Source organism: Coturnix japonica, chromosome 2 (genome assembly GCF_001577835.2).
Source record: "Coturnix japonica isolate 7356 chromosome 2, Coturnix japonica 2.1, whole genome shotgun sequence".
NCBI lineage: Eukaryota > Metazoa > Chordata > Aves > Galliformes > Phasianidae > Coturnix > Coturnix japonica.
Window position 1 is genome coordinate 46818212 of NC_029517.1, and position 12505 is coordinate 46830716.

The 12505-nt window shown below is 36.6% G+C and overlaps 1 protein-coding gene across 5 annotated transcripts in view; it reads left to right on the forward strand.

Moving 5' to 3' along the window:
• TMEM245 (transmembrane protein 245) overlaps nucleotides 1–12505 on the forward strand; it is a 73915-nt gene that overhangs the window by 25336 nt on the left and 36074 nt on the right. For all 5 annotated transcript variants that reach the window (XM_015854299.1, XM_015854300.1, XM_015854301.2 and 2 more), the window contains 5 exons: nucleotides 4031–4135; nucleotides 5466–5548; nucleotides 7817–7907; nucleotides 8671–8769; nucleotides 11693–11824. In XM_015854299.1, coding sequence (XP_015709785.1) covers nucleotides 4031–4135; nucleotides 5466–5548; nucleotides 7817–7907; nucleotides 8671–8769; nucleotides 11693–11824 — 510 coding nt within the window. The remainder of the gene's footprint in view (nucleotides 1–4030; nucleotides 4136–5465; nucleotides 5549–7816; nucleotides 7908–8670; nucleotides 8770–11692; nucleotides 11825–12505) is intronic.

The window sequence follows — 12505 nt, forward strand, 5'->3', positions numbered from 1 at the left end:
TTATGCTCTACAAAAGGCAAAGAATGGAGGAGACTTGTGATACAGGACATTGCGGTCGCTTACGAAGTTACTTCCTCTGGGCCTTTCTCTTTTCTGCTACTCTGCAGGAAAGTATGTTTGGGAATCCTATGTAAGTTCCTGATAATCCACTGAGAATCACAGAGATGACAGAGGCTGAAGTGATGACATGCTGGAGCTGCTGGTGATAAACCTCAGCTTTTTTTTTCTTCCTCTTGTAACAGCTGTTAAAGAGCTGATTGAATTTTTCTTTAGCAAACAAGAACAATGTGTAATTGTGTTTAATGTAGCAGATACGGCCCAAAGTGGAAAATAGGTTCTACTGGGTTAGCGTGATTTGTTCTGTGACATTGTACCTGGCAGGAATCTTTAGAGTTATCAAATGTTGTTGATGTTGATGTGGGCATATCTAGATTTTTCTCCAGTACTGTCTTAGCCATTTATGTGATTCATTTCAGCATAGTGTAAGTTGTGTTACGCTTCCCCTTATTCTCACCAAATCTTATTAATAAGATGATAATGAACATTAATGGAACTAAGGGAAAAATGTTATCAAGTCTGTTGTCTAAACAGGTATGAAAAAAAAGCCCTGATAGTGGGTGAAATATTATTTAGAAAGAAATTGCCCCTGTTGCTAATTTCACGTGCATCTAATGAAAATGGAACAGGTATCCAGGTGTTCATCACTGTGTGTGAAATACGGTTCATAAAATGGTTTAAAAAGATGTTCTGGTGGCTGTGTGGTTTGAGGGCACAAAAATATGAATTCATAAGTGATGGATCTTATTTTATAACCTGTTTAGATAGCATGATTCCTGAATGCTAAACATGATGAGAAGTCTTCTTGCAGCTCAGTTTAACGGGATTTGTATTGTAGTATGAAAGTTGTAAGGAGGGAGTACTTAAAGATATTTGAGAGGTATTTTGAAAGAGTGCAACTTAGTTTAGAAATTTATTTCTACCTTGAGATAAATTCTTTAAAAAATTTTTCTTTGAAAGGTGATGCCTTTTCCTTTAAAACCTTGAAAACTGAAGATAGCTTTTTGTGGTCAGTCTATCCCAACCTTTTAACCTTTCAGTTTGGTTTTAAAAGTGTGACCTTCTGTAGCTTAGGAGCCTGGCTTTCCTTAGCTTTGCATAATTTTGGATGTTGTGGCAGCATCAGCTTCTTGTTGTTAACTAATTTTTAGATGAAGAAGCTCAGAACTGAATTTGGTACTTTATGACCTGGCTGCTGACTAGCGCTTAGTCAGTGTGTTCGTATTTGTGTGCATGTCTACGATTTACAGAAGAGATGTAAAGGGATGGCCTGATGTAGTGGTAAGTACAAGTACACAGGGATTTAGCATTCTAACTTACATGCAGTACCAAGCTAGTACCAATGAATTATTTAACGTGAGTGTGCCAGGGTGAGTGCTTCTTACTGAAGTATTGTGGGTAAATTTAGATGAAGGGAAGGAATCTTAACAGCAAACAAATTAAAAGAGGCAGACTAAATATAACCCTAAGTAAATGTACTGCATCTGCTTTTATTATGAGGATACTGAATCCAATTCAATATCTCTTCTGATTTGTTTGTACCAGTTGTATAATGTTGATCTTCTTAAGGCTGTGGTGAGAGATGTGGTTGAGGTACCCATAGGAATACTGCACTTGGCTGCTGTGTAGATTGCACAGGCTACCTGCCCAAGAAAATAAACACAAAGTGGGCTTGTATGGCTGAGGTTGCTGCCTGTGCTAGTGCAGCATCAGCACTGCCATTACTTTGCTAATTAGATTAAAGGCAATTGAGGCTTCACATGTGTTGCAGCTGTATTTCAAAGGCCTTATAGCCAGATTCCAACCTGCAGTGAGAAGCATCAAGAAAAGATCCTTGCTGGTGACGTTCAGAGAGTCCTCATCATGATTTTTAGCTTTTTCTTCTTCCAGTAGTTGCTATGGTGGTAGAGCACCTAAAACATGCAGCCTCTGCTGCTGGTTGAGATTCTTCCCGTTGGGTATTCTCACACAGCTATTGATGGTAGCAGTGAGACAGGTTCTACTTCTAAATATAAGACTAAGTAGTGAGTCGATTTTGTCTCTTACTGAGAAAGTAAATAAGAATTAGTTCTTACTTTCACTAAGAAATAGCAAGGGAAGCTCTACTGTCTTCTTCCATAGCTTCAGTTTAAAACCCATGCCATAAATTTTCCCTTCTCTGGCTGTCCATTGTTTTTCAGGGACAGTTTCTGGCTTCAAAATGGGCTTCTTTTTGCTTCTCCTGCTTAATTCTTAGCTGAATGTGGAGTGTGGAAGGGCACAGCAAATCCTGTTTTCTGTCTTGCTTCCAAAGAGTTAACAGCCCCAAGTAGAGATTAGTCAGAATGCTTCTGAAAGCTGCATTATTGCTATAGGCAGGTAACCTCCCCCCAGCATAAGGCATTTCTGATGGCAGAGATATTTCAGCCATAGGGGAAAATGTTAGAAACATCCAAGGTTTTGCAAATTTCTTCCAATTCTACAGAATTCCTTTCTGCAGGTCATGTAGATCTTGCCATAGAAACTTTCTGGCTCAGCATTAGATTTTGTTAAAAGGATTTTGCTTTCTTGCAGCTTTTTTTCTTCTCAGTATTTAAAACAGCAGTTCTAAAATGCTGAACATAATCTTTATTGTGATTCAGATCAAACAAGGAATTGGTTGTAAAAACATTCTTCTTTTTTCTCTCAAAGCCTTATGTGTATTAACTGCTTAAATGTTACAGAATGAGCTATTCCTTTTCAAGCAGGAGATATAATTTCTGTGTTAAGCTGTTCAATAATCAGACATGCAGCAGTCCATAGTAGTTACTTATTGGTTGTTGGTTTCCTATGTATAGTATAGTATATTCCTATGTATAGGGCAAATAGTGAGGAAAGAGGTGGTTTACAATTGTAAACCATCAGTAAGCTCAGTAGTTTGGGAGGACTTCAATGCAAAGAGTTATCATCCTAATCTCTGGCTATGTAACATGTACTCACTTAGAAATACTTTCTTCTCCTGCATATTGTCATTAACCTTAGTTCTCCTAAAGCTCAAGTTTTGCAATTGTATTTTTTTTAATGGCAGATGGAATAAAAACAAAACTTGGCACTTTATCTATATGGAAGCTAGACAAATGTGCTTGGTCATACCTGCATGAGCTTTCTCAACTTTTAGCGTAGGCAGTCTTCTGATGTATGAGAAAGCTCAGCTTGCACTGTGAATGGTCATGTAGTTGAGCAGTTTTCATGTTTTTAATAACATCAGCAAAATTTCTCTAATCTTAAGTGGTACCATTGTTTCCTGTGGACATACACAGAATGTGCCTTTCCATAAACCAACAGAACAACAAACACACCTGTTCCCTGTATGAGTAGTTTTAGCTGATTCATGTATAATACTGAAAATCCTTTCCAGATTCAAATTAGGTGAAAATATGCAGTGCAGAACAATTGGCCAGAAATTCGGTCATTTAGAAAGCCTTCAGCTTCAGTTCAGAGGGTGATGAGCAACTCTGCATATAACCAAATGTTTAAGGCTATCTTGGTAGCCATTTAGATGGCTACTAGCTATTTGAGTCCCAAAGTCATGGTCATACTTAACAGCATGCCCTGTTAACTTCCAATAGAAGTTAATAGTCCAAATAGAATCTTGTAAGTTTCCAGGTTGGTGAAAGACAGGAAACAAAGTCAGTTTCTAGGCTGGTAGTTGAAATGAATGCTAGCCTCTCTAGGTCTGCTAAGTAAATGTTGAATTATTATTTGCTTTGCAGAGAGCTTGCTGTGTCTTGTGGTAACGTGTAAATGTTTGCAAAACCACATGTCATACTATCATGCTAACATTGCTTGTTAATTGTCCATCTCAAAGCTTGGGCATTAGTGCTGTTTGATTAGAGCCTAATTTTGCACTTCAGTTGTAAGCAGAGATAACAGTGCCGTCAGTTAGCATCTAACATTGCTTTCATTAGAGATCGATTTATATGTCATGATTTTTTCTTTTTTTTTTTCTACGCAGATGATCGTGTGGTTGGAGAAAATGCTAGATAAAATAATCAGCATTTTCATAATATTTTTGCTAGTGATAGGAACCCTTCTGCTAGCCCTGCTCCTCACTGCAAAGGTACAGTGCGCTGAAGAATGTTGTCACAGAACTCATGTTTAAAAGCTGAATGAAAGTTACTGATACTTAATGCAAAATTGTGCTGCTTAAAGAACCTTTTGAAGTATTTAGGAACTAAATGTTCTGTAGTCGAATTTATTACCATCCTGAGATTTTTGAGGATAAATGTGTATGTATTCATTTGTATGTTTGTACACAACGTTACCAATCTATAGACATTTGGGGATTTGAAATTTATTCTAGTAGCGCAGTTGATACCTTATGTATTAATGTAACAGTTCTGTTTTGCATCTGGTTACAGCTTTCATGTCAGTAGTGAAGTTTCTTGGAATTTTCTATTTTTTCTTTAATTCAACTTGCATCAAAACTGTTTGCGAAATGCTTAAGGTGTATTTGTCTATTTGCTTGTGATATCGCCTGTAATAACCTCATAGTATCCCCATTCAGAGTTTAAATGTGCTGAGATTCAGATGCTCATTGCAATTGATTTTTGAATCGTAGTTGATTTTCTGTATTTTCGCCAGAAGAGGTCACCCATATTTTTTGTTTTGTTCTGTTTTGCTTTTGCCTTTATTTCTCTCCTTCCCCCCCCCCCTTTTTTTTTTATGGAGCTGTATTCTTATTTGGCACAGCCAGTGGAGACTGAATGGGTTGTGAATAGAGCTGTGGAACAAACAGCAGATTGATTCTGATGTCAGTCTCATTCCTCCAAAATGTAAAGTTACATAATATTGAGTATTTAAAATTGAAGGCTTTAAAAGTTGTGCAAACGTTCCAACCTAAAGCTTTCTTACAGTCAGAAAAGAAACGCTTAAGGTTTTTATATATAGTGTCTTACGTTCTTATTGAAGAATTAATTTGGTGAGGCACTTCTTAGTGTGTTTCATCATATTAGAATTGAGCATTCATTAATTTTTACGGTTCTTTGATCCACACCTTGGAAAGTTATATCTGAAACTTAAATGTTTTGTGTTTTAGTACTTCTTTGACAGCACAGCTCTAGTTAGATATTATTTCACTATAATTTCCCCAGCTATTATTTTTTTTTCCAATTGATGAGATGAGGCTTAAGTTTCCATTTGCCATTGTTAATTAAACAGTGCATGACCAAAACTGTCAGAACAGCCTATCGTTTATTACATTGATTTCTTTTCTGGGTTAATGCTACTTTGCTGTTCACAGTGGGTCTTCTGAGTTGTAAGAATTGTTCTTTCAATCTGTCAAAAAACTGGGCACCAGCCCAGCTTCACCCAGTCCAAAAGAAAGTCTCTCAATGTAGGTAGAGTTCTGTTTTGCATTACATGACATTTCTTCTCTCTGTTTAATTTAGGTACATCAAGAGAGCGTTCATATGATTCAAGTCACGAGCAGCTTGATCAATGAGACGGTAGCCAGTCACCCAGAATGGGCAAAGTAAGAATGCTGAAGTTAAGCGAAATAGTATAGGGTGGATGAACAAGCTTCCAGGTGCTCTTACAGATAGTTTGGTTGCTCTGTTCTTTGTTTCTTTTTCGGGGGGAGGGTTTCTTTCTTTCTTTCTTTCTTTCTTTTTTTTTGTTTTGTTGTCTTTTTGGGGCTTGTTTTTTGTTTTGGCTTTAGAATTCCCTAGGTGAACAGAAATGGGAGTGACTGTTGCAGGCGGGTGTAAAAGCTGATGTGTCGAGGAGTAGCAGTGTTTATCCATTATATTCTGCAGGAGCGGCATGTGGTATCTCATGTGAAAACTGTGAGCTTTGGAGAAAGGACAGCTGCATAAGCTTCTGTAGTTACAATTTTGGAGGAAAAAAACTTAGATAATGCAGAGAGTAGTGGTCAATATTTCTTCTGCTTTTACTTGGAAAAGAAAAGTAATGATGAAGAATACACTAAAAGACTGTGAGCTGAAAGCTGAATTATATTTTCCGTATAGAGAGCTGACTACAGAATGCCTTTGACAGAGCTGAATTTGAAATAAATGTTTCTGGATCAAGCCAAAAGAGTTCAGGGATAGAAAGAATGATGGATGGTAAAAGTTTGGTATGAATCATTTAGTAAAGGATATTCCTATTTAGAGCAGATATTATGTACACTGGGAAGACTCTAGATACAACATACGTAATGATTACAACTAAAACAAGGTAAATATTATGGAAGGGAGAATATTACAAAATAAATGAACATAGATGAATAATAAGAGTGCAGTGTGAGCAAACTGATTGTGTTAACAACACAGTGGGAAAAGGTAATAAAGGAATATTATTCAGATTTGCTTTTGTTCTGCTTCAGCTAAACAGACCTTGAGTGAAAGTAAGTCAGAGTGCTTCATGGGGAAAAAAAATTGTCTCCTAGATGAGAATTGTTGACATTTGTCAAGGGCACCTTCTCAAGAGAAGTGACAGTGGTTTAATAAGATTGAAAGAAACTATGTACTGTATTATAGGAGCAAAGGGAGCTTTCAGAAATAGAACTAAAATGGTATTGTTGATAAATGCTGTAACAATGTGTTTGAGCAAAACTGAAGTAATTTTGGTCAAGAGAGACCACTTAAATGCATTTGTTTATTCCTTTGTGACGTCTGTTGTATCATTTAGCCTTCCTATTTGGCCATGGGATGAAAATCAGTAGGAGTAATGAAAATGGAAGTTTGAACGTCCTGAGTTTATTCACGAACTGAGAATTCTGGAGTATTTGCTGAGTAATTAGCAGAATTTTATTTAGGATGTTTACTTGCAGTTTTTGCCTCCAAATTTGAAGCATTCAAAACACCATATTTTAATTCATTAGGAATAAGTATACCTTCTGTCAAATCTAACATGCTTAGATTTCAGAGCTTGATACTTAGTACTTAGGTTATGTTTAGAAATCAGTTACTGAAATGTCTTCAAATTCCAGTGAACATTTCAGAAGAGTTACACGCACAGGAAGGCTCCCATATTGAGTTAAGAAATGCAGCAGTTTTTAATTCCCAAATGTTTTTTGTTCTTTTATAAATTTATTTATTTTATTTTATTTATTTATTTTTATTTGAAGGGCTTTAACTTTATTTATTGAATGAAGATGTAGAAAAAAAAATCAGGGAACGTATGTCCTGTATTCACAGTTGTTGAAATGTTGGCAGCTCAAAAGGTCTGCTGTTTGAAAGTGGCATGAATCATGTCATGATTTGTGATGAGACATGAAAGCGACATGGAGATATTTGTCAGCAGATGACTTGGTAGAGCCATAGAAATAAGTGGTGCTCTGGCCTATTAATTCATCCTGTTGCTTACGCAGAGAAGCCACATTAACTAACAATTTGCATTCAGCTCGTAATTGAGAAAGATGTCTTTGTAACTAGAAAAGACTGCTTCATGTCGTATTTTCAGAAAACTACAGCAGTAGAGAAAGAAGAAGGACGTAATATGAATAAGGCTCTCTTGATAATGTTGAGTTAGCAGTTGAACTAAGGTTTCAGGTACTGTAGTGAATTACAAGTGCAATGCCATATGCTGTGTTGAATTGTGCTCTGCTTAACATAAAATTATCTTTGACATATAGGAACAAAGTACTCTAGCTGTAATATGTTCATTTATTCTTAGCTATTTTTTGTTGTTTCTTTATGTTTGTTGGTAGTATGTTTCAGGTGTAATGGAATGGGTAAAATATGTAGTAGATAACTTTGTTTTCTTCTTTAAAAAAAAATAAAATAATGAAATACAACAGCTGGCTTCCAGAAGCCCAGGTGTTTCAGAAGGCGCTCAACTCAGCAGCAAATAACGTGTATCAATATGGCCGAGAATGGATTACGCACAAGGTGAGAAACAGTTCCCTTGTATTTTTTTTTTTCCAATAATATTTTGGATGTAAGTAAAAATGAAATATAAATGTTTTTCTCAGTGACCGTATTTTTCATGTGATTAACTGTTTTCTTAGCAGATCTGTTCTCTCCAATTTCAGTCTGTGAGTGAAGGAGAGGGTGGGAGTGATTTCAATAGATTTTCTGCTTAGAGGACTATCTGTTTATAAGAGCTGAAAAATCTATCATCATTTTAGTAAGACCGCCAGTGAAAATACATCAAATAAAGATGACTAATTTTTTCATTTGATTTTAACGGTCCAGTTTTAGAAAATGTGCTTTTTTTTTTTTTTTTTAACCACCTGAATTCTAATTTCTACATGGACCACAAGTGGTAAATTTATATGTTATGAATTTATTTATAAATTAACATCTTTCAGGAGGACTTGCCAAGATAGCAAGCATCTCACATAATTTGAAATGTTTACTCAGAATAAAATCAGGGATGTTGGATTAAGCGTTTCAGAGACAGCATTAGTTTTTCAGTGGAGAAAGAAATATTCAGCTTAGTATAGCAGAATGTTTTATCAGATAAAAAAAATCTTTGTTTTGAACCATATCAATTTGAAGAGTATATTTCATACTGATACATAGGTCTTCTAGTTATTTGGGTTTGGATTATGACTTTACTGATAATTCTGTGCGATTTGTCTACCTTTGAGTTTGTCAGTAGATATCAGCTACCTTCTGTCCTTTGTAATAAGAGTTGTATATGTTTCAGCTTCATAAAATTTTAGGAGAGAAAGTGAACAACACCGCTGTGATTGAAAAACAAGTGCTGGAGCTTTGGGACAGGCTTTATCATTCCTGGTTTGTGAAGGTGGGTAGCTTGTTTAAAATATATAAACTATCACTTACTGTTTTCAGATAATTATGCTAAATATATGTTTGTAAGATTAGCAAGAAGCTTGAACTGCTGAGTAAATGCCGTAATGATACAAAATTGATTTTACGAAGAAACAAAGCAAAATCCCAAGTGCATAAGGTTTAGCATGTCCAGAATTCTGTTCTCCAGTGTGCTTTTATGCCTGCAATTTAATGAATTCTTTGTTCATTGTTTATATTTAGTCTCTCCTAGTTCAGAGCTTTCTTTTGAATTCTTGTTAAATTGAGGGGTTGGGAAAAAGCTGGTATTCTGTGTGATTTGTGTAACTTCTCTTGACATTAATTTGTTATGAAAAAAGTTATTCTATAAATGCTTTTTTTTTTTTTTTTTGTGAATTCCAATAATGGGTTCTGCACGCTGAGTCTTGAAAAGTTTATAAAAAATAAATCTTTGTGCTGTCAATGCTGCTTCCTGTAAATGAAGAAGAAAGCAATTAGTTAGCTGTGACGCGACTGAAATAGCGAAATGAAAGAGAAAACTATGCCTACAAAAGAACTGGAAGTAGAAAGCTGCTCTTTCATTCCCAGTCTCTTCCCTACTTAATGTAGGGAAGAATGGGCAGATGCTGGCAGAAGCAGCAAAATCATACAGCAAAGGAGGTGGCTGGTGTGAAAGGACATGAGCCAGTAGTGTGTGCTCACAGTCTGGAAAGCCAGCTGTCACTTGGGCTGTGTCAAAAGAGTGGTGGCCAGCAGGGCAAGGGCCATGACTGTCCCCTTCTGCTTTGCCTTTGTGATACCTTACCTGGAATACTGTGTCTAGGCCTCCATACAAGAAGCATGTAGAGCTGTTGGCATGGGTTCTGAGAGGGGTTACAGAGATGACTGGAGGGCTGGAGTACCTCTTCTGTGAAAAGTGGTTGAAAGAACTGGGCTTGTTTAGCTTCAAAAAGAGAAGGCTTCAGGGAGATCTCATTGTGGTATTCCACTGCTTGATGGGAGCATATAAACAGGAGGGGGCTGATTTTATTATTTTCTTTTTACATGGGCAGACAGTGATAGGACAAGAGGGAATGGCTAAAACAGGGAAGGTTTAGGTTAGATAGTAGGGGGAAGTTTTTTACTTAGAGGGCGATGAGGCACCGGCACAGTTGCCCAGAGAGGCTGTGGATGCCCGTCCTCGATAGCATTGAAGGCCAGGATAGATGGGGGCCCTAGGCAACCTGATCTAGTGGGATTGCAACCAAATAGGCTTTAAAGTCTCTTCCTACCTAAGCTGTTCCATGTTACAAGAAATTTTGCTGGAAGAAAGCATATAGAAGTAGTCAGTGTTGTATATTTGGCCTAGTGCTATTGCTTTTGGTGTTGTTACCAGTGGGTCAGCACTGTGTAGGTCAGTTGGGCATGTGCTACAGAGTTACGTTGATGCTTCAGTGTGTTGAATCTCTGAATTGCATTATATTATTTCGTTCCTGTGGATTGTTATTTGAGGGGACACTGTGAGGTTTTGATCTTGTAGATGCTGTAGTAGAGTGGCAAGTTGCTTCCCTAGCATTCAAACGATCATAAAGACCTGCAAGAGCACATTGATGCTTGCTACTTACAGCCTTAGGTTTTTTACTCTTGAGTTACTAGTTGCTTGTTAGAGACCCTAAGTCAGCAGGGGCATGATGGGCTGTCACTCATCTGTGGGCTACGGGTAACTGCCCCAGAGTTGATTTGTAATCTTGTCCCTTCTTTCATGTCCCACATCCATTTACAAGTAAAACTTGGGTAATTTCCACCTGGCTATTTCCTCCTGTAATACTGCAGTTACCTTGTGGAACCTTTCAGAATAACTGAAAACTAGTAAACCATATGATATTCCAGCATGCAAGACATCTGTACCATATCTTATGGTCTCTCAGTGAATCTTTCAAGCTCTCCAGTTGTACAAGCATAGTTATGCTTTATTTTAAGGCCTGCATAGTGTTGTTCTAGGCTGTAAGGTAATATTTTCACATGAAAGCTATAGAATTGTGGAGGAATTGCCAACAAAATGTGGATTCAGTCATTAACTTCCACTTTGAGAAAAGATCAGCAGATAGCAAATGGTGTATATTTTAAAAAGTTCTAGTGATGCTGTAAAAGATTAATTGCTATTGAGCATATGTACTCAATGAAATAGAATAATGGAATAATAAATCACTTGGAAGATGATGGCAACACTGCAATTAAAGTGTCATCTTCAAGGAGAACCTCTCCTTTTAGCCCATTCAGTTGTGAGGTTTTTTGTTTGGTTCTGCTGCTCACAAGCTACTTGATAATTCAGGTGTAGCTACCTAAGCAACTATTTACTGTGATTATGACTATTATGGTCAGTTCCTGTTATCTCATTGTTTTAGAGTTACAAAACTGTGTAGTCAAAAGAAATCCTACAGGCTTCTGGTTTAGTTTTTAGCTTTTGAATGAGTGAATGTTGCCAATGGAAAACACTGATTGTGAGATAAATATTTCTTTTTGTGGCTTCTTTTTTTATTCTTTTTGGATTGCACTGGATGAAGTTATGTTGCTATCAGCAAATTATGTAGGCAGTAATTGCAATTGCTGCCTCCCTGTTCTGTGCTTTCCTAAAGAGCAAAATAGATACCATCATCTTTGTCAAGCTGTCACTCTAATGTTTAACTGAGATGCATTAGTACAATATATAACTGTAATTACATCAGATAATTAACTATAGCTTTTTGTCAGCTTTTAGTTTTCCAGTTGTACAGAAAAATACTTCCTTGCTTCCAGTTATTTTTGAAGATGCCAGTTAAAGCAGACCTGTTTAGGCACATGTAGGACAGATTCTAAGAAGACCTTAATCTTTGACTTTTCATGTGTGTTTTGGTTATTCAAATATATGGCATCTTTATATCTTTGTCTCTCTCTTTAAGAATGTAACGCATTCTGGAAGACACAAAGGACACAAATGGCACATAAACCGTCAGAACAGCTGGCTTGGTGATATTCTGGACTGGCAAGATGTTGCTTCGTTTGTTCATGATAATATTGAAACATTTCTTTCGGTATGTATTGTTTGCTCTTTTTTTTTTTTTTACCAAATTAGTCTCATTTTAATTTCTAGTGCTCTTGCTAAGGATATGGCATGCAGGTATATGGAAACACTGTGGTATTTATAATTGCATGTATAATAATTTTAAGTCTCCTTTGGATGTATTCATATTACAAAGAGAACCAGTTGAGATGAGAAATCTGTGGATTTCAGCATTTTCATTGATATCTCCTTCTCTGGAGTTATTCAGTACCTGCCCAGACATCTTCCTGCTCCACCTACTGTAGGGATCTTGCTTTCAAGCATAGGGGTTGGACTTGGAAGGGACATCTGGAGATCAACTCATATGATTCTGTGGTTCTGTGATATGAGCTTCAAACTTTTTCCTGACTGAGACTGTTGTAGGATTGCCTGTGTCATCTGCAAGCTGGTTTAAATTCTTTATATTCTGTAGTTTACTTTTCTGTTTTTTGGAGGTCATTATAAATTAAATATGTTGACCAGGAGGTTGTGACATGCACACACATATATGTAAAATGCGTATGTAGATACGTGTGTTGAATAGACTTTTTTTTTCCCTTGAAATTATGATTCATTTGGTTGATAGCAACTTTATTACTCTTTTATGAAAGTTCTGTGGAGAATGAAATTAATATTTTACACTGTATGAGTCTCTGAATTAATGCACTGGACC